General features: G+C 44.9%; 1 protein-coding gene across 1 annotated transcript; it reads right to left on the reverse strand.

Moving 5' to 3' along the window:
- Positions 1-15,559: 15,559 nt before the first annotated feature.
- Positions 15,560-20,933, reverse strand: LOC119462505 (frizzled-2). The gene has a single exon (XM_037723853.2). The coding sequence runs from the start codon at positions 20,652-20,654 to the stop codon at positions 18,957-18,959; it is 1,698 nt and encodes a 565-aa protein (XP_037579781.1). The 5' UTR covers positions 20,655-20,933; the 3' UTR covers positions 15,560-18,956.
- Between the last annotated feature and the right edge of the window lie 2,281 nt (positions 20,934-23,214).

Raw genomic sequence — 23,214 nt, forward strand, 5'->3', positions numbered from 1 at the left:
CCGAGCGTATCTAACCTTGAACGCGTACTATATATATATATATATATATATATATATATATATATATATATAGAGAGAGAGAGAGAGAGAGAGAGAGAGAGAGAAAGCTTCTTCACGCCCATCGCGGTGGCTCAGTGGCTATGGCGTTCTGCTGCTGATCACGAGGCTGCGAGTTAGTTTCCCAACCGTGGCGGCCGCATTCTGATGGGGACGGAATGGGAAAACGCACGTTTCCGGTGCCTTGGGTGCACATCGAAGAAACCTAGGTGGTCGAAATTAATCCGGAGCCCTCGATACGGCGACTCTCACAGCCCGTGAGTTGCTTCGGGACCCGTAATTTAAGTGCAGCTTATAAATCTGTCGGGCGACTGCACTTGGTTTGGTGCAGAAGGACTTGTAGGGCAAGTTGGTGTTTGCTTAACGACATATTGTAGCGCAAAGGCACAATTGCAAAAAAAGAGACACACGTCACAGGCGCCTGTGACGTGTGTCTCTTCTTTGTAATTGTACCTTTGCGCTACAATATGTCGTTATGCACTTGGTTTGTTACTGCACAACTTCAACTTAGCAGGATGCGGTACTGTCTCATGACGCAATGAACCGACGTAACTGCAGTGGTCCAGAAGATAAAGAAACTACGTATCAGGACGCGGGTCACGTGAGAGCACCTTGCTCCTAAGCAGATGGCCTCGACCGAGGACCTTTCCAAGAGACCCGCACGAACACCGAATGGAATTCAATCCTGCGCACACAACCCACACCGCGCCGTTCGCTTAAAACTGGACGACGGCGAGGTAACTTGCTCTATGGCGTTCAGAAGAGCCCAGGGCGGCCGCCCTTCTGGCAACGATGCGCCGCGCCGGCGGGGCGAAAGCGGGCGCGACCCCGAAGAAGAGGAGGGTGAAACAACGCCACCGCTCTCCGAAGGCAACGGGAGAGGGGGGCAGGAGACCGGCCGGCGGATGCGTCGCGAGGACAGGGCCTTTCGAGGCGCCCCCCGCGGCCCGCCCAGGCGCCGGCAGCCAGCGCCGAGCAATCAGAGGATATTCACCCGGGGAAATGGTGCACAGAATGGCTCGGACGCCTACGGTGGGCTGCGCTAAGTGCCACTCATTGTACACAGTGTCGCCATCGAAATTCGTTAAAGGACCACATAATGACGCGCAACGATCGTGTTGCGTAGTACAGCTGCTCGTTTGTCTCATCTTCCTGCCATGCCCTCCCCCCCCCCCCCCCTTCCGCCCATCGCCCATTCAGCCTGCGCGTTTGTCTCTTGTTTTACTTTCAAAAGTGTGAAGTGGTACGCTCCTTTTAAGTACTGCTACTCCAGAGTAGATCAGCTTGCGGGCACATACATGCTCGTTCATACGGAATGGCTCAAATACTCACCGACAATTTTTTTTTTCTTCTTATATGGCAGGGACTCGGCCTCAAAGGAAAGGAAGAAATCAGGAAGCAGGTATGTCTAATACTTTCGATCGACGGGAGGACGCTAGTTTACCGATTCCCCCGGACAGCTACACTACCACGCGCTTTGAATACTCCCTAGAACTTTCCGCTTCTGTCTAACGAGACTCAAAAAAAAAAAAAAAAAAACAGTCGTGAAAGTGCAGATATGGCTCAGTAATCAAGCCTCTCCAGACATCCTGGGAGTCAACGCTGCACAAAAAATTCCGTCTGCGATTGCCGGCGGTTGACGAGGAAAGGCGAACGCAAAGACGCCTGCGTGCTGCGACTTCACGCACGCGTTGCTAGCGGCTACCGTGTGAGGTAACAACACCTGTCATGTGCAAAAGGGAACACTGTATACACGGATACCATTTCAACTAGCGGGTTAACATCATTCAGTGTCTTGCGCACGAAATAGTGTTGTGGCAAACACTACCGTATCTTTCTCGCGACATTTAAATTCATATACTGCCACTCCAACTGCATACAGCGGCGGTTGGGATGAGTGTACTATTTCGTATTTCCAAACAATTTATAACACACATGAATACGTGCTCACACGCAAGTGGAAGTTGATACGTTGTGCTCTGCCGCGATCGCGCAAAAATAGCAATGCATAATAATAATAATTAAAAAAAAACTCTGAACTGAAATTAGAGCGAAAGCGATGCACCTGTCGCAACGTTTCCAGTTGCCGCGCGCCCAGAGGGCGTCTCTTCGTGTACCGCGGGTGCTCCTGGCGGCGGAGCACGAACCCGTTTGCGATTTAGCGGCGGCACGCACGCACCGGCCGGCGCGCAGCCGTAATGGAGCCCGCGGTCCTGCAGACTCCTGACGCGCGCAGCGTATGACCCAGGCAGCCGTGTCCGAATCACACCGCGGTTGTAGGCGAAGGCGCGCAGTGTTTCCTTATAGGTCTGCATTTATAACCCTTCGTGCTTTCACAGAGGGGTAATCTCCGCTTTTATAAGAAGGAAGACACGGTTGGAAAAGAACGTGCAGTGTTCGCTGGCATCAAGTCAGTGAAGCGACCCGATTCACGCCGCTGCAACAAAGAGGTTCCTCGCATCTTTCTGATGAACCGAGGCCGCCATTGTCTGGGAGGTGTGCAGAAAGAAGCTCACTGAGCACGACATGGGAGGGCGGCGCCTCTTGGGCGCGATGGTCGCGGCGGCCAACTTCGTGTTAACCGGCCGTCCCTCTATCTGCACGGCGACCGCGCGGCTGTCCGCGTAACTGGGCCACACCGCGCTGTCTGTGCACGATTCCCTGCGCACTTATGTAACGTGCACGCACGCCGCGGCGGCTGATTGTGCGCAGACGGGCGCCTTCGCCGGGGACAAGCTCGGTACGAAATTGGCTGTGCGCGCCGGCGCCCGCTATACAAGCTGCAGTTGTACCGAATCACAAAATAAGAGGGACGTGTGGGAGGCTGCTGCGGTGCGTGGGTCTTGTGGCGCGCACCGCACGCATTCCGCGGGGAATGAAAGGTAAACAGGGATCCTTTAGAGCTCGCGCGTTTATGTGCGAACTGTGCCTACGCCGAGGGGTACATTTCAGCGCCATTCTGCTTTGCATAGTGCTCCATACTTCGTTTGCAAAAAAGAGAGGTCCGAGAGGTCGCTATCTGCGGCAAGAAATGTTCTTTCCGAGCGCGGAGGATTCAGACTTCACGACCGACGATAAGAAAAACACCACTTACTGAGTAATGTCCTTTACCGCCGCTCTCTCCCCCTCCCTCGCTATGCGTCAGACCGCGTGCACACTATTTCTGGTACATATGCAACGACTCTCATGGCAATGGCAATTCCTTTCGTTTGCGCACCACAAACTCGGTGGTTGCACCGAGGACCTAACCACGAACATGCACCGTACGACGTCAGAAGTCAAGTGCGCGTCCGACACAGCAGTCGCGCACGTTGTTTTCAAGGCAGAAGAATGGAGAGAGTGCGCGTGAATACCCGTGGGTTGTGCATCGGGGATCTGTTGATAAACGCACTGGTTAAGCTCGCGCAAACGGAAGTGGTTGCAGCTGCTCCTACTCCTGATAGTGTGGAAATAAGAAAAGCGGAGCGGGCTACGCGCAAGGGATCCACCAGGCACGGCATCGCCATAGGAATTTCTCCATTGTTTTATTAACACGTCGCCAACCTTTAACTCTACACTTTGAGTCCCACTCTAAGGAACCGTCAGAGACAGCATGCATCACCTTCTTTTGTCAATGACAGCGGTCGTTTCCACCTTCCCCTTCATGTGGCGTTTCCAAAGCGCTTTTCCGAAAGTCAAAGATGACATTTCGTTACAGGACCAGGAACATGAAAAAAACGTTGCTTCCTCACAGAAGAGGTGCCCCCTATTAAATGCACCGTGCATTGACAATTAAGGCAGAAATGGTATAGATGGAACGGAAGCGAGTGCAAGCCAAATGGCCATGTTTACAATACCTTTAATAACATATCAGCATTGTCCTCAAGCAATAGTCCATTGTTTACTTTTTTTTTTTTTTTTTCATAAGGATTCTACTCTAAAAGCGTTCTTTGGTGTGCGAACATTTCTGTGAAAATTGAAGTCAGACATTCTAGGCCATAACAGTACTACTGTTTGTTTCTCCATATTTTTTTATCAACCTGTACTTCAAACGACTTTTGGTTGGTAGTTATTAACGCATCCTTAAGTGGGGATGTAAGTGTGACACGCCATATTTTACTGTACTTGATTTTATGCCGAAATGAACACAGCATACAAACGAACGCTTGTTATGTACAAAGGGCCATAGCATTTAGCCGGGTGTGCTGCCGCTTAAAAGGCGACAGGGCAGCGACGCAGGCGTTGGCTGTGCGATTTACGCCAGCAACCGTTATCGCTTGCGCTGCGATAACGGTTGCCCTGTCGCCTTTTGAGCGGCAGCACACCCGGCTAAATGCTATGCTCGTGTGTACGCGTAACGTTTGGGAACACTGCAATCACCGCGCGCAAGCGGGCGTGTCACGTGGTTTTCTTTTTCTTGTAATTCGCGGGCATCTGCACTAAGCGGGGAAAAAAAAAACTAATACTTAACAGATAGAAAGTTAAAAACGTTTTGCAAACCGCTCTACAGCTTTCTAATTTGAATTTTTTTGCCTAAGTTCGCAGCTTCAGAAGTTGGTTAATTAATTTGACTAATCATGCAATTAAGCAGAATACAAAAAATAGTGTGACTTACTCCATACAATAGTCAGCAACATGCATTTGGTCGCGTCGTCTTAGCGTGCCTCGGCATATTTTAAAATCTGGCTAAAGTTAGCTGGGACACCCTGTATGTAGGCGCAGGCGTGCGTGTGTGTGTGGGTGCGCGCTAACTACCAGTGCACTTCTTTAGCTGTACCGAATATTTAAAAATTGCCCATGGCAGACAGCACGACTGTAACCCTTCAACTAAACTACTCAGTGAGGCGCCTCACTACTTTTACGGAAAATCAAAATGCTTAATTGAATAATTAACATAATTACACTAATAATCTTTTCAATTGCTTATTTTACATACCATATTTTAATTTACAAAGTGTAGCCGGTGAGTTCACAAGGCATATCCACTTGGAACAAATTCTCAGGATTATGCCAGCTTCGAGGTATTAATTTGCAAGGTGTTTGACAAAATGTATTGGCATTCCAGTTAATTTGTGGTTCAAAGCATAAAACAGCGTTTTGTTTAAAAAAGTAAGAGGAACAACAGTGTATTTTTACTGCAAGCTTGACAGTGCATACCTCGAAACCGGTTCTGTCCTCAGAATTCTTTCTAAGTTGATATCCCTTGCATATTCACCAGGTACAATTCGTAAATTTAAATGTGTGCCGTAATATAATTAATTAAAAAGTTCATTAGCATAATTATGTTAATTGTTCAATTAAGCATTCTGATTTTTATAAAAGTAATGGCTGCGTCATCTAGTAATTTAGATCAAGGGTTAGAAGAGTGCTTGCTATCTGGCACAGGCAATTAAAAAAAGTTTTGTGCAGCTTAAAAAAAGCGCCCTGTATATACATCCACATTCTATACGAGCAGCATACACTGAAAATAAAAAAATGTAAGCTCCAACTTGCAGCTTTCAGAGCTGTGCAGCCTTCAGTCGCTCAATGATCAAAATGCTTGCCATGCATATGCGCCTATGCCACTACCTCAAAGTTGGAATAATCAAGATAAAAAATGGTGCAGACCCAGCGCACATGTTGGAGTCTAGATGAATTCACATACACTGGGCATTCAATGCTTATGTTTATCCACCACAAAGGTCACAACTCTAATCTCGTGCAATCTGTATGTTTATGCCGAAGAAGGACCGAAGGGTAACGCTCGAATATGTGGATACCATGCATGACGACGGAATACTGACGACAAGACAATGGGATGACAACATTGGAATGACGACGAAGGAATGACCACGAAGGCATGATGACGACTGTATGACGACAACGTAAGCAAACGAAGAAGACGGTGAAGGAATGATGAAGACGAAGAAGGAATGCTAATTATGGAATGATGTTATAAGCCTGTATGCTGGTTTGCATTTGGAGCACATGAAGCTTCCTATATATATATATATATCCAGCGAGGAAACGCTGAACGCCAAAGTCAGAGGAAGAGCCAAACTAAGCTTTGTTCGAAAAAAATCTGGCGCGATCTGTTGCACATTCTTTACGCAGCAACATTCGCACAAAGCAAGCTCCAGTGAAATATCTCTGTGCAGTTAAGCTTCCATGATGACACAATCTAAGTTTTAAATGAATCACCTTGGTTCCAACAAGTCGTGTATAGCAGCAAGTCTGTATAAGCACCCGTGAATGCCACAGTATTTGCATTGTGAGTACAAAACATCACAAGGCCCAAAGACAACACTTTTGCTCTGACAATGATTTCTACTTTAGCAGTAAGAACATATGCTGAATGCAATAATGAGCTCTTTCAGAGAAAGTAGAATGAATTGCCCTAGTACAAAATAAATGCCGATGTCTTTTGAGCTAGCTGCTCTATGCATAGGCATTACTGCACACAACAGGTCAGTGCAACTTAAACATGAATAGTATGACAAAAACCAACATGGTTATTGTCTCACTGGAGTAGTGCAGTTATATTTCTGTGCAATGCAACACCCGTACCTTCTGGAATAATAAAAGCTCCACACAGCTGCCGTTGACAGGACAAGTACAGGAGCAACTGAAACAATATCCTTATAAGTTATTGGAAAGGGAACCTGAGCTATAGCTAGTACAGCTTCGCAAGTGCAAGCCTGGGCCGGTATCTTACACACGTTCGAAAAGCTGACGTTCGGTTTCGTCTCACGCGATTGTCCACCCGCGCCATATCGCAGCCTAGGCCAATCTCGTGAGGTGAAACCAAACGTCGGCTTTTCGAACGTGTACAGGATAGCTGTCCTGCTGCTCTTTTCCTGGTAGTCAGGCTTGCTTGAATAGGAATCCCCCCTAGAAGCCAAGCAAGAAAAATAGAGACGACCAGAACATTCCCTGAGCGTCTAATACTGGCTTCCAATGCTTTCTCTTCAGCTGAATGTATTTTGTTCCATGTGGAACATACCCATTTTTGCTTTGTATCACATAATAAGCTTGGTATTTCTATTAAGCCTGTTTAAGGAAGAATGCGGTACAAGGGAAAAGACAGGCGTTTGCAGCACCAAGCAATTTGTTTTACTGATGATCTGCTTCCTATCTCTGCCATCCTACAATACCTCACAATGGCTGCTGGTCACAGACTTTAGATTTTAGCACTTTCAGCAATTACAAAAAGCTTATTGTCAGACTGCCATGCAATTAATTTCTTTTCATGTTTTCAGTCCTAGGGAACATTTAAAACAGTATTGCAGAAGAAGTCATGATATTTTGACCAAGCCTACTACAATTTGTCACCGGGCGCTGAACCCTTTCTTGCCTTGACCTACAAGCTGGAGAACAGACCGTGAACCTGAACACCTGTGCTGCGATTTTGTAGCGATGTCTTATGACTTATTTTGGAAGTCTTATCATCCACCGCTCACGGCGGGCTGATCCCGTTGATAACGCGAGCGGACCGTCGCTCTGACCACTGACAAAGCGCGAAAAGGCATTATTACTTTAAAGTCATCACTACAAAATACCGGCCCTGGTTCCCCTAAATAGCAGTCACCCTAGTGTCCGACAGTCTCGACAGCAAGTGGTGACTATGGGGAGAAGCAATAAGAGATGGGGTCAGTGCACGTAAGCAGCGACATGGGTGTGTCGAAATGCAAGAGCCACAATCGAGAAAACGGAAGGTCAGTTAGACAACCAGCTCTAGCAGCAAGAGTGGGCCCAACCCTATCCATTCTGCGCTGTACTGTATTCTTTTCTTCTTTTTTTTTTTTTTACGTTGCCTTTATAACCACAGTATGGAGTACTCATGGGAAATCTGTACTGTAAACAAGCAGTGGTAGAATGGTAAGACATATGATGCATATTAACAGCATCCTGGGCTCTAACTCCCAGCAAAGCATAGAAGGGTGAGGGCCTGCTAAGGCTCTCCACACTCTCTGTAAATGTAAATAGGTGACCTGTAAATACAGTTCATCCATACTTGTTCCAACACTTCCTGTCTTCTACTTCACCCCCGCTGAGCGACATTACAGGGTCCTCATCCCTCAACACCTCTCCCACCAGGAAAGGAATCGTGACTCGTATGTTTCTGAGCTATTAGATGAGTGTTGTTGTTGATAATGTCAAACAGGGTGTGCCTTAAAGTTGGCAAGCTTCTGTCATTACATGGCGCGTTATAGAGCGTTGTTTATTAAAAGCAGAAACGGAGCATTAGGAGCAAACAGATAGTTTCTTCGAATGCGCAGGACTTTTCAGAGAGTGCGAATGATCGCTGTATATACAGCCTGTAAAGTATGGCTACCTAAGCAACGTAGCCTGCTCCACTAGCAAGTTCTCATGTTTTATGTCTATACTATGCCCGCTGGGGTAAAAATTCACCGTAATTTTGCTCCAATTTTTGTTTAATCGCGCACTGTTGACGTTTTGAAATATTCGAGAAGTATTCAAAATATTCGCATTTACGAATAGTGACTATTCAATTCAAAGACCGAATAGAACAGGACACTTATTCGATGCGTTATTCGAAAGTTTCGAATATTCAAACACCCCAATTTTCTTCATTTCATTGTGCTGAGTTAGTGTGAGAGTGGATGTGTGTGTTTGATTTTTTTCCTTATAATTTCTTCTTTCCTCTATAGCGACATATTAAACCTACAATACCATGCCAAGCTTCTCACTCGGCTAACCTCTCCAATTATCATTAAATTTCTCTCAGTTTCGCGTTGATAAATTCTTGGAATAGTCAAAGTTGTGTGCATGAACTATGCAGTGTGAATAACATAACATGCCAGTGAGTGTTGAAGAGGCCATTGCCCTAGGCTAGCACTCTGGCATAACGCAGTGCCAACTTTCCGACCAGTTTATCTCGGAGGATTCAAAATGCAAATACCTTTTGTTCGCTACTGCAGGTGCTAACATAGAAAGTCATACCGCAGTCACTGCCTCAAAAATATCCCCCGACGTTGCACCAACTCTGCTGAACAGGCTTTTGTGGAAGTTATGGCTACAGAGGTACATCACAACGAAAGCAATGACTGCTTGAGAAGGCCTTAGTTCTATGTCTACTGCATACACTTGAATGCTACAGACATTGGCGTACATGTTACCCAAGCTTTACAACACAAAGTTTGTGGCATTTGAAAAAAAGTCAAGATTAGGATCATGGTGAACGTAAGGCACCATATAAAGCAAAAAGCATGATTATTTTTACTGCAGAAAAGAATGGTGTGAAATTCACAGCATTCCAATGGCATGGATACAAAAACCCTCATAAACAAATATGTGACACTAAACTGCAACGCAACATCAGCTGGCGCTTATGCATTATTCATAAAAAATATCAGGAGTGAACTATAAGGACAACCTTTTCCATAAAACAGGAAACAAATAATGGCCTCCAAACAAGACCAGGGCAGTTAGTTAACAGTGAACACACACTACGAATCAGAATTACAAGACAGCATAGCTTTCAGTGAAAAACGGGAGAAATGATGAACCCATCCTGATATAATTTACACGGTGCGCATGCAAAACGTTGTAGTGTAAAAATAAACAGAACTACTAATTCACAACTTTCAAGAGAAATCACAATGTAGCCAGAGAAAGCATGGGGGTGGCAGAACATGATTCTCCATGTTTATTGGGGGTGCAGGAGGACACTCCCATGACTCAGAACTACAAGTTGGAAGGAGGAGGACGATTGGGGGTGACGAGAGGGTAGGAGGAATTAGTGGAAGGGTGACTGCCCCCCCTCGCCTAAATATACAGTGGTCCCTGCTCTTTACACAAACCAGTAACCACAATGCAAACAAAAAAGCTAAGTGATGGATGGAAGCTCTGTGAAATGCCAAATTACCACTAGAAGAGCACGCAGATATTTTTTAGCAGTCTATTAAACATATTGCAAGAAAGAAGTCGCATAAAGGTAGGTAATAAGGGTGATTTAGGCATGTGTGAATGAAAGATTCAAGTCCGGGTGCAGAATCAACAATAGAGTGAATCCCATTTTGTAAAGCACGTGATTCAAGGTAGAGCATGCATAATTGTGAAACCAAAATGTGCGGTTTGTAACACAAGTGTCAAAGGCTACAGGTCTTGTTGGAGCATGTAATCTCCTGCATTGACACTGCATCCACCAGCACACACCTGTGGCAAGACTGAGCTGTGAAAGCATAGCTCCAATGTACAAACACTAGCTTGCTACTGTGAGAAGAGCAGTGGCCCTTACTCTTTTGTGGCAGACTGTATGTACAGTGCTCAACGAATGAAACGCGATACTTGGAGTGCGTGGCTGCCGACCCTTTTTTTTGTGCCACAAGCAGCCAGTGAGGACACCAAGCTGATGCATTTTTATATCACATGAAAGTGTGAGCCTTTGTGATGCATTGTGACAAAATTAATTCAAGACGAATGAATTAATTCAAGAACACATTAAAGATGCAACATTATCAACTTACCCAATTTTCAACCCTGGCATGCTATATTTTGGTGTGTACATATATAACATGCACATTCTTCTGCATATCATTTATTTTTCCATAATAGTGAAAGAGAGATACCGGTTACACTGTGAAAGCAACAACATGCAAAGATTTTGTGTGTTTGTAAACTACTGCATTCTGATGTCCTGTTTCTCAATTGCCTTATTACCGGACAACTGTGGAAGCCAAGCCAGGGGTCTCCCAGCATTTGTAAACAACAAACTTCACAAGTGTTCTACATCCAAAATCTAAATCTGGGTTATGAGATGTTGTAGCGAGAGCTCTGAATTAGTTTTGGCCACTGGGGCTGAGATACTATAACAGTCCTATTCCAATCCTTTTCACGCTTCATCAGTGTGGTTCAAGCTGTGCTCCGACTACGTTATCACTAGGATGACACGGTCATGAGTGGTGAATGATAAGAGAGGAACATAATCAAGTAAAAGGAGCTACTATATTATATCGGCCTTACATTAATCTACATTAATCCACCTTCATACAAATTCAGCTACAGCAGCTAGGAATCAAGGGCACATGGCATAGTGAAAGGCGAGAGGTGTAGCATACAACAGTGTCATAATTAAAGTTGTGAATGAATAGATGGCCATAGTTCTGCAGTGTTACATGACAGTATAACCAATTTTACAGCATTGTGCAATTTACTTGTAGTTCTACATGCACCAAACCCAGACTCGATTGGCCAAAATCTGCTAAAAATTTATTTATACTAATATGCGCGTTTATCTAAATATTTCACTTGACTTGTGAAAGAGAACATACAAGCAGAACCAAGAGTAAGTTTATATACAAACAAGTGTAGTGCAATTAGTATGACTGGGTAAGTTTTTGTGCTGTAACTTCTAATCATACAAACTGCCACAAGATCGTACCGAGAGTTGTTTCAATGCAAATTTCCTACTTTTGCATCATGGTGTTCCTGAAGAACTGCTCAGGCCATGTAATGCATTCCGTGCGCTGCTTACATTCTGCACCCAGTGCTGTCTTCTTGAGGCAAAATTCACTGTTGATCTTTGTATTCACTGCATTTACTGCCTGCTACTTTAAAGAATAATGCCAACACAGCACTGCAATTCAATAAAGAGTTGAAAATCTAGTTAAACTTACAAATAAATAACAGATGATTATTATTATATGAAGTTGAGAGTGAGACTTATTCTTCAAAATTCTTATGCTCATGATTTATGTACACCATGATCCCCTTTGATTAGATTTCCTGTTGGCAGAGAGAGAAACAATGAAACTGCTCCAGAATTATGGACCAAACAGAAAGCTTGCATACTGTGTGGTTCTGCAATGATGTGGTCTCAGATTAAAAATAAAGAATTAGTCAAAATGATAATTTTTCCTGACTAAGCTACATAGCAATGGCAGGCACCACTATATTATTAATTACCAAATTTCTCTAATTAACTTTTAATTATTCATTGTAGTAGGCATATAGTAATTGCAGAATTGAACTTGGCAAGTACTCAAGGCATAACCTTTTGAAAGAGACGTGTGTCGAGCACCAGTTTCCAAAAAATACGGCCATGAAACGTATTGCTGCTCCAATTAGGTTTTCCATTATGCATTTTTCAAGTGGGGAAAAGTATTTATTGGCACAGCAATGCATTTTGCTGCAGGTTTTGATTAAAAGGCTATGCTTTGAATACTGGCTGACTTCAATTACAACATGCCTCCTAAAGTCAATAATTAAAAGGTATGTTTGTGAAATGTTCCTAATCTCTTGGCAAATTATCATGTCATCTTGAATCCCTTATATTGATTAATCTGAGACAGGCATTACAGCAACACTCTGTATATCATATTTGTGCTTGAATATACCATACTCAACCCAATTGTTAACCAGTGCCAGTTGACTCAACTTTGCATTGTGTCAGATGACGAAAGTACTGACATATACAGTTCTTATGGCTTTTAATCCCCCCCCCCCCCCCAAATGATTTGCAACAATCAAAATACAATCCTGCTAGGATGATGAAACACATCCAAGAATTATTGAAAAGGCATAACGTAACTGTTTCATGAATAACTTTTGCCATGTTTCATGGCAACGAGCACTGTTCTCTAGGCAATGCCAGATGTTATGTACAGTGCTCAGTGATTGAAACATGATAATTGGCCAGCATGGCGGCTAGCACTTTCTGCACCACCGATGAGCGCTGGGGAATCACTAGGGGATCAAATGGATTCACAATGCATCACAAAGGCCCTAGCATTTATCGTATACCATAATGCATCAGCTCGGTGTTCCAAGCACCCACCGGTGGCACGAAAAGCACCGGCCATCATGCGAGCCAAGTGCTGCATTTTAATCACTGAGCACTATACACTGCGCTCTTTCTACAGATCATACCATAACTGAAGCTGTTACGTATAACCATGAATAATTTCAGGACCAATCCAATATATAGTGAAATATAGAACCATGAGTCATACAGAGGTTTCCTTGCCATCAGAACTTTTCAGAGCACATCAAGTAAGATGATCTAAATTTACAATCATCTGTCCAGACTGAAATGAGAGATGCCAATTCCAAGGTTCTCATTAAGGTGGTTATACAGGTCACATATACCGTAACTTCATGTTTCTCAGCGATTTAGCAATCAAGAATAAATGACTCACTTTACAGGACATTCAGGCATTCCACTGAATAAGTTTTGCGCAGTCTTTAAACATTAAGAGGCAGAGAAAAATAGTTTTCAAATTAGGTGATCAGAATTGAAAATATTGTCAGCTTTCTGGTCATCACGCGTTCTTGTCATTTCACTCACAGTTCATCACCAGTGTCTACAGTGTTGCATGCCAACAAAAAGGGCTCCGACTATTCAGTTCAAGATAGTCCATGTTGTAAGTAAGATTCAACAAAAAAACTCTACCTCAAAAACTCTAATTTAACGTGGCAATGTGGAGAATACAGATTTAAGTCTGTTTCACATGGAGAAATTTCGTACTGCATTTTTTGGAGCTGTAGCTGTGAGAGCAGCATGTGTAGACTTTGCATTCCTGTTCCACATGCACATTTCACGGTGACTGCTATTTTGCATTTGAAAGCACTTGGTACGAAACCTTATTGTTGGTGCAGGCTCACACAGGGAAGAAGACTGCTTTCATAAAATTTCCTGCTATCTGAGCCTATTATTCTTTCAGAACAGAAAATAAGCAGGCAAGTCATCATCATGTGTCTGAGTTATAGTTATTGGTTGCTCTTGACCCCACACGAGTGGCCTTAGCAGGAAAATTCAGTACTCTCAGATATTGAAAAACTGCACGCGTGAAGTCGATGGCACTGCACATTCAAAACTGCAAACAAAATCAGGTCATATGAAACAAGAACTACATTGACAGGTTGTTGCAAGCAGACCATGGATGTGTCACTTGTACAAGTTCCTATAGGTAATGCTCATCACTGGCAAGTCTCTTGAATGGTAGGTTCCTGAGGGGCCTTTCATAGCTTTCAGGTATGCACGAGGGGTGTTCATAAAGTTAGGATTATCGATACCATAAATTTGGAACAGGTGAACATGACAGGTGCCAAAATGAGTGCATATTCTCTACTTTAAGCGGAATGCAAAAATTGTTTTCTATATAGAACAGCGAACACCATCAGGTCGGGAAGGATCATCGCAATAAGTAAGAAGGTCGGTGACCCACAGAAGAAAACGAGACATTTTGGATCCCCTGACAGGAGCCTTGTTCACAAATCTGATTTGTGAGTCAGGGGCGTCTAAACATCTTTTATCTTCTTCAGTGGTCCCTGTTCTTTTACTTATTGTCAACTTCTAACATGTAACAAGTAACTTTGTAGCAATGCAGTTGAAAATTTCCATTTTGTCACCGGGTGCCTTTACACAATCGCACCCTGAAATTATCCATACAAAGTCCCATTTGTCAAGTTTTTTTCCCCCAATAAACTCCAGTTAATTCACTGACCAAGGAAAACCTGGCCTAAGACAATGTAAGGCAATCTTAAACAATTTTCAGCTACCCTCTTTTGTTCCTGTCAGGTATTCTCTTTTCCATGCTGACCACACCAATTAACGGCTGTAGGGTGTGTGATACATATTCAATAATGACCCCTTGGTAAACCACACGAGAATTTCGACTGCTTGAAGGATTGTTCCATGACCTTAAATCATAAAACTGTTTTTAAAATGACAGTACATTTAAGTCTAGCTTAAATAAGAAAAGGAGTTGGATAGAAAGCGTTATATGCAATAAGATACAATAATTGATAACACCCACACATTTTTGAAGAGCTCATGCAAGGAGCTGCAAGCAACATCCTGCATCCGTCAGAGCCATAAGTTTATGTGTGACACGGTCTTCCATTTTTACAACAGTAGTTTTTCTGGCAGTCAGCTATGAGTACACAATGCAAACAACCTGTGACTTCTAATGAGTGAGGTATTCATTTTGTGTTCAGTGTTGTTTACAACTAAATATATACGTTATGTTTTCATGGTTGGTGCACGGAAAAAGTAGTTGTGTATATTTTTTATTACAGAACACGATGAACTTCATGGTCTACATCCCACCTGCTCTAGCAGAACCTCTCATATGCTTCACAGCACACCGTAGCAGTACTTAGCAGCTTCCTCCTCAAGCAAGCTTGAAACCACGAACCAGCAAATCCTGGAGAACCAGGAGGCAAATCTTTTGGGCTCTGCCTTCCATATTACCAGCATAATGTATGTTGCTCAACATCTGTAGTACATTTCCATTCAGTCGGTTCCATTTCATTAGTATCGCCGTTTGCTCTGACGAATCCTCCTGGAGACATCCACATGGAGTGTGCCACATCAGCAAATTATGAGAGACAAACAGAATCTCTTTGCAATAGGAATAAAATTGTCTTATTCCAGCATACGCTTTATTTCAAGCAAGGCTGTTCTTAACACCACATTAACTGAATGACATGGTGAGGGTAGTGAATGACATCCTCATTAAAAACAATCAAAGTAGAAGACAGTTTGTGTACAAGAAAGTAGACGCATAGATGACTGCACTGAAAAAAAAAAAGGTTCTATTTAAAGAGAACACAGCATGAGCCAGCATACAATTAGGTAGGATGAAGACATTGTGACATGTAATTTGTGCTAGCAGCTTGTAGCAGCATGCACTGTAGCTAACCAGTTTCATAAAAATCAAAATACAACCATGAAAATGTACATCATAAGGAACTCCTCAAGTTGACACTATGTACAGTGAATGAACACCTTTGCTACAACAGTCAGCAAAGCAAGCATTATGTTCAGCAACATGCAAAGAAAAGTTGCATCAAACATAAAAAGGCATCTGCAGTGCGCAGACCGACAACACCATAACATCATGTAGCCAGCACGAGACATCAGTGAAATGTCTCCATGTTTTTCATTTACCTTTGCATATAATGCTTACAACTAATACCCCTGTCACACGGGCACTCGAAAGTCTTTTGAGCAAAATGACTTCTCCCGAAAAAGAGTTTCGCCCGCAGACACACGACCAGGGAGCGATCTCTTTTTCAGAAGCGGTCTTTTCTGGAAGAGCAGTTACTCCTTTACGGCCGAAAAGGAGTAGCCTGGAAACCAGTGGGTACCAGCAATTATGATATATTAAAGAAAATAATCGATTTGCATAATTTTCTGTCGCCTAGACTCATCATAAAAAATAATTTTATGTCTCGCAGAAGGTGTAGTAAAGCCAGTAATGCTCATTCTCTTCTGTACTCTCGTAAGCAGGTCGAACGGGCTGGGGATGTCACGTGATGACGCTCTTTAAACTACTAAAATAAATCTTTATATTACCGTTTGTTATGTTAAATTTATTTGAAAAACGTGTAAACAATAAGTTTTCACTTTATATTTCGAGATACATACATTTTTTTGGCCGATATTGTTTAGAACGCTAGCGCCACACTTTCGGTAGCGTGTCCAGAAGGAAACACTAAAAGGAGATCGTCGGCGCCGTGTGTCTGCTGCGCAACACCTCTTCATTCAAAAGTCTTTCAACTTGGTAAAAGACCGCTTGCGTAAAAGAGTTTTTGCGTGCTCGTGTGACAGAGCTATAAAATACAGTACACGGTTATTCTTAAAAGAGTGGCATTTTGCAATCAAATGTGTTGTCAGTAGGCACGAGTTTTAAAACTTGACTATCTCAGTGAAATCTTTCCACCAAAGGCTCAAATGACATCAAACAAGCGGAACAAGCTTCAAATCTCACTCAAAGCACACATCTAGCGAGTTGGCAACAAAAAAAAAGTGCATAAGAAAACTTTCTCCACTACAGTAATGCAGTTAATCACAGGTCCACACTTTTGAAGAGTATTAAAATGTGCCACAGCTGCCAAAAGTTGTTCCAAAAGGTATAAAGATCACTAATGCCAGCACTGATTTATAGAGAACACAAGTTTGAAACTTAGCTGTCAAAAGCAGGCACTTCTGGTGCCCCTTTTAGCTTGTCAACATGATGCCATAACACTACAAAGCGATCCTTAAGTTATGTCAATTAATGTGTACAAAGATTGCAAAAGTTAAAAGTATTTGTCATTCACCAAAATATACATACTGGCATGTGCTACTTAGATTAAAGACAAGTGGATGCTACCAGCAACATGTGACGAAAAATTCTGTGTTCGCCTGTTTTACAAGCAGTGGGCACAGAGTTATCGCCAATGAAAGGATGAATCTCGGCACAGGAACGTGTCGTCCAGCAGAACGTGTGAAAAAATGTTACCAAGTAACATAAGGAGTAAATGTGACATCTACTGCATGCATCAGCTTAGAGCATGAAGCATACGGTGTAAAAAAGAAAGAAAAATCTGGATGAGATTTTACAGGCAAATACGTACCAATATAGGACAAAAAGGAATATGAACACGTTCTGAACACATCTAGCAGCTAAAGCATGTGGCAATGCTGCTAAAAATGATAGTGACTTATTAGAAGTGCACTGAAGATATCCACTTAGGTGCCTTAAACATGGAAACGGAAGTATTTGACAGGTTCATCACCGACATCATTGTAAAAAATATCCGCTACACAGTTGGTTGAACTAGTGTTAAGCGTGTATCAGCTGCCCAAAAGCAATATTTTGATGTGCAAGCAGTCCTTCCATCAATAATGGCAATACACTATGGCATTATGCAGGCATTAAATTGCTTGAGCAAACCAAAGTAACAAACTGTCAAAAGCACTGCACTTCTGCCTTCTGGTTTTCAGGTTAGGCGAGTGAAAATTGGGTCTCGCCCAAGTACATGCCATGGTCCAGTGAGGACAGCATTTCTTTCATTTGAATGTGCTCTGCTTAGCCCATGAAAAGACAAAATACTCTCCCAGGGCATACCAGAAAAATATTCTCGCAGTGAAAAAATGAAGTGTTGTGCAGATTAAAATGGTGAATGATAAACTGTCCCAAAGTTCACAAACACTCACTGATATGAAAAGAAGTACATGGAAATAATGTGCGCCTTTCAGTCAGGTTGTTGGCTTTTAGTGTCCTGCGATCGTTTGCATGAACATTCAAGCAAGAAGAAAAAATAATGTGCGCGCATGAGCTGTGCTCGTTTACATTTGTTGATCATGCTTGACACACAGCTTAAACAGCTTGTGCATGCAATCCAATTATGGGCATTTGTGAACACCTATCGCAAGAGAGCAGCAATGGCAGCATTAATGAGAACAGTGCATCACTTATGTTGCTGCTTAAAGCGTAACAGTTGGATGGGAATCAATGCATATATAAATTACAATGAAACAAAAACGAAAAAGCACCAGCTAATGAAATTTTTCGACGCTGCCTCATTTAGCAAACCCTCGCTTTAAAAACATGAAAGATATGTTGTAGGGTTTCTGTGCTCCTTTTAACACGGAAAACTACTCCATTCACTATCCCAGCATGTACCACATACCTATAACGTCACCGAGACATAATTTGTGCTGCATGCAACTCACTGGCAGGATCTTTCTATATCTTACAACCCTGTGCTGATATGGAGAATCAGAAGCTCATGGAGCATCACTGTTTGCTACTCTCCTGGCTGAGTCTAAGTGGCACACAAGAAAGACCAAATGTACCATGAGTTCACTGCAAGTTACTGATGACGGTCATGGCGAATGCAGTTAATGCATTTATGGCAGCCGCATCAATAAACTTGACCAATATCGCCTGCACGAGCACTCGCGATTCGTGCAGGCGACATGAGTCGCAAAGAATACGAAGGGTGCATCCGCCAGGCGGACAGTACACCCGGCACGGGCAGTACCACCTTCACCACTCGAACTTCGCAAAACGACGCCGTCACTTGCACGAAGTGACAACGTCGTTCGCATTGGCCGCTTGCGTTGGCACGGCGTAATAAATCGGGCCTACCGTTAATGCGCTCGCACGCGCGATTCCTGAGTAGATGTCAGCAGAGACGGCTGGTCAAACGTACGCCTCTGCACGGCGCCTCGCTGGCGTGGATGTCAAGTTCTGCAAGCGGGCGTAAAAGTTTCTCCACGAAGCGAATGTCTTTCCGGACCATATCCAGACGCCCGACGTGATGCCCACAATGAGAATGCCCAGGTACTTGATCATGAAGACGTAGAACTCTGGCCGGCGCAGCGTACGATCGCGGCGGTTGCACGAAGGTTCTGGGCACGGTATGCTCCAACGCTGCTCTGCGTTCACTTGCCAGTGCCAAGCGAGCATCCAGTCGTCGAAGTGAGCTTGTTCGTAGAAGTAGCAGCATAACACTGTTAGAGCTGGTAAAGTGTACAGGAACGAAAAGATGCCGATCCGGACCATCAGCTTTTCTAGTTTGTCTGTCTTGGTGCCATCGTGCTTCATCACAGTGCGGATATGGCAGAGGGATATGAAGCCCGCCATAAGGAATACCTTGCCTAAGGCAAGATAGACGAACAGCGGCGCGAGAACGAAACCACGTAAGGCGTCCATGTTCCAAAGACCGACATAGCAGACTCCGCTGAGAACGTCCCCTTCCACTTTTCCCATAGCTAGGATCGTAATAGTTTTTACGGCTGGTATAGTCCAAGCAGCAAGGTGGAAGTACTGCGAGTTGCTCTCAATCGCCTCATGACCCCACTTGAGCCCTGCCGCCAAGAACCAGGTGAGCGTGAGGACAACCCACCAGATTGAACCGGCCATGCTGAAGAAGTAAAGCACCATAAACATTACAGTGCAGGCTTCTTTTTTGTTGTTCTGCGTGATCGTGCGGACCATTTCAATGTTACTGTGTCCACCCGGCACTTCGAAAGGCTCGTTACAGGCCACTTGATCGCCGAGCACGAATCCCGCGAAATAGGTGGAAGATACCATCAAGTTGCAAAATGAGAGGAAAATGATGGGTCGCTCTGGGTAACGGAACCGCTGCATGTCGATTAGGAATGTCAGTACAGTGAACAGCGTGGACACCATGCACTGTATGGCCCAGGCACCGATCCAGTAGCGCGAAAACTTGAGGTTTTCGCCGCGGAAGAACATGTGGTGGCACGGCATCCCGCAGTTCTTTTCTTCCTTACCACGAATGCGGAACACATAGTCCAAACCAAGGGGCACACGAAACTCGCGCGGGCAGAGAAAACCATGATTGACAAGGAGTCCCGTCGAATTCGGTGAAGTTGGAGTGTGGTTGATTCGATGTTCAGTTACATTCTCGCCGACGCAAAGCTTTTCCGATGAGCCAACTTCTGGGAACTTGTCACACTCAAGGGACTCCGGCCACTTGAAGCCAAACTTGTTCATCAGGTGTTCGCAGCCTTCGCGCGCTGACATGCAAAGCGAACGGCACGGTGGGATCGGGTACTCCAGGATCGTGCACACTGGTGCGTACATAGAGCAGAGAAAAAACTGCAAGTCCGGCGAGCACTTGACCTTGACCAATGGAAAGAATTGGTGCACTTCCATGCCGGCGTCTTCTTGCTTCTGGTGATTGAGCAAGTTGGGCATAATAGTCTCGTTATACTGAATGTCTTTGCACAGCGGAATCGTGATGGGTTCACAGCGACCATGATGAGGAATGGAGCGGTGCTCGGACACACGCGAGCTTATCACCTGGCCCAGGCCGGGTGCCAGCAGCGCTGCCAGCGCTACTAGGCCTAGTGAGACGTTTCGGGGCCGCATCACAGCCGCGTTTCCCAGGCGATGGCAGCCGCTGGGTGTACGTCCGGGAGAACTCCGAAGGCACAGGCTTCAATAACACTACATGGCGTCGGGTTGAAGCAGGCCCATCGGCAGTGTTATTGTTTCGGGCTAACGACACACGCTACCGAAACTGAAACATGGCCGCGCGTCTTGCTTGCTTGCTTTGGAAATCTTTCGGCGGTGCCAAAGTTGCTCCGTCTCCTCGCCTTAGAACCGCCGAACCACCGGTCCGCTCCATTGGCTGCCGGCGCGCCAACAGACGCCCGTCCGACCAATGTGCGCCTGGCCGGAGCTCCTCCTCTCACAAGGAATCCGAGGGCGAGAAAGACGGACATGGCGTGCGGGAAGCGTCGGTGCCTCTCTCGAACGGAGCGGCTGCCGCCGGTTTCCCTCTCCCTCGGTGCAGCTGGCTGCGCCCGCTCGAGCCGGCCCTGCCTCTTTGTTCCCGCCAAGGTCCTCTCAGGCGCGCGTCACTGAACGGTCTCCGCGCTTTCCCGCTCTTGGTCCGCTTCATAACACAGCGTCGGAAGCGAACGCTTTGCGTAGACCCGAACTACCCGGCACGCATCCAGCGCGTGCCATTCCTTACGTCGCTAGCTGCTGCATCACCCCGGTGAGAAGGCTCAGTGAGCCCACCGCAGATGCGCGGGGGCTCCCTGCTCCGCTGTGGGTCGCATCCTCCGGTCCCACGTCGGTGAGGGGCTTTGTGTAACAACTGGTTTTACAGCTTTCGGCTGCACGTGTGACAGGCCTCGTTAGTAAAGGCGATCAGACTTCAACTGCCTCCCCACGCGCTCTCGGGGACAATAGAGATTTCTCCGAGAATTTCCACCTTCGTGCTTTAGCATCTTCACCGGGACCTGCACGACGAGCTATTTTTGCTGCCGACCGCACCTCCTCCCGTCTTCCGCCACAGTCCTCCTCCTCGCGCCGACCCTCGTCATTCCGCGGGCAGCGAGCTACCCTGGCCCCTCGTTTTTGTCAGCGATCTACAAGAGCTCTGGTGCCGCTGCGGGAAAGCCGTTCGTTTGATACTATAGCTATTAACTGTCGCCTCAACAATGCATAGCCACGGATAACATTATGAGTCTGTGCCCGTGGTAGCACTGACATCGGTAACCGCTATTTTACTCTCTCCTGAAAACAGCAAAAACAACGGCGGCAACTGTTGTTACGCCAAGCAAACACAAACCTATCAGTGGAACGAGAAGTATACATAAATGAGACTCGCAGTTGGGAAAGGATCGCAGCATCCGAGGCCGTTCATCGCTTGTATTGTAGGCGGCAAAACATAGCTCTATAATTGCACAAATGATGGAAAACAGCGCCAACATCTTCTAATGTGTGCAAAGGGCAAACCTCACAACACATGTGCATGTGTCGCTTCCTGTTCATATATGCAGTAATGATAGCTTCTGCAATGCCAAAGGAAGGGTGGATAGCTTCGAGGTGCCGCCTTTCTGAGCAAGACCATCTTGACGCCTAGTGCAAACGGTTGTGAAAGATACGTTGGTCATAATTGCTTATTAGTGTGTTATTGGCAACCCCTCCAAACGCACCTACATACTCTTTCAGCGAGCGGTTGTGCTCTATCACACAGATTTCCAGATTTCCGAGTCGTTGCGGAACCAACATATACAGTAAACTGTTTGCGGGTGTCAATAAGTTATGAAGATATGCGCCGCCGTGCATTGAAAGTTCAGTTGAACGGCAAAAGATCTTACAGGTGTTTTAAGCATACTAACAAGTTTGTAAAACGCCGTGCAGTAGTATATAAAGTTCCTTTTAGCGGCAGTTGCTTTTATGTACAGGGCAGACAGGCCGTTGCGTCAATCAGAGATAAACTGAGCACAAGCGATCGTTGATCGGTGGAACGCCTTCTAACCTTCCGATATACTGCCACGATTGCAAGTGCTGGCAGTGCTCATGAAGTTCTATACGGACATATAGGAATGAAGTGCTTCTTGGTTAAAGCGTGGTATTTCAGTAACAGCGGCAGCATGCGCGTAAGTAAGGCCGCATATATCTGGCATAAATAGGAATTTTCAGGTCTAAAGAATTATGTTTTGGTAGTGCATGCGCGTGTCCGGACTGACGAGTCGTCGCTGCTTTCCCATGAGCGTATACGCAGGTAGTATTTGCATATTCCTGCTTTCCCGTCGCCGTGCAACCTTTCAGCTAATAGTCCGCGTTTGTTTTGTCCTTCACGTTCCTCGCGTGTCTTGCAGATACTAAGCTTCTAAGATTCTAAGCTACTTGTTTGGCTTGAATAATATTTTCAGTCGTTCGAGTTTGTCGCTGCTCACTCCCTATCCCCGCGTACTTCAAGTGCACCACGAGGGTTTCCTCTCACATTCAGTTGTTCGCAGAGAGGAGCGTGCGAAATAACTGGTCCCGAATATACTAGAACATTCCAATCCGATCTTTATTTACCGTTTCGTCGTTGAACAAATCAAGGTGCTTGTAACTAAGCCAAAATGAAAGTAAAGTTACGCGCGTAACCCTATTGCCATGCAGAAGCATCAAATGTATATTATAA

This window comes from Dermacentor silvarum, chromosome 1 (genome assembly GCF_013339745.2).
Source record: "Dermacentor silvarum isolate Dsil-2018 chromosome 1, BIME_Dsil_1.4, whole genome shotgun sequence".
NCBI lineage: Eukaryota > Metazoa > Arthropoda > Arachnida > Ixodida > Ixodidae > Dermacentor > Dermacentor silvarum.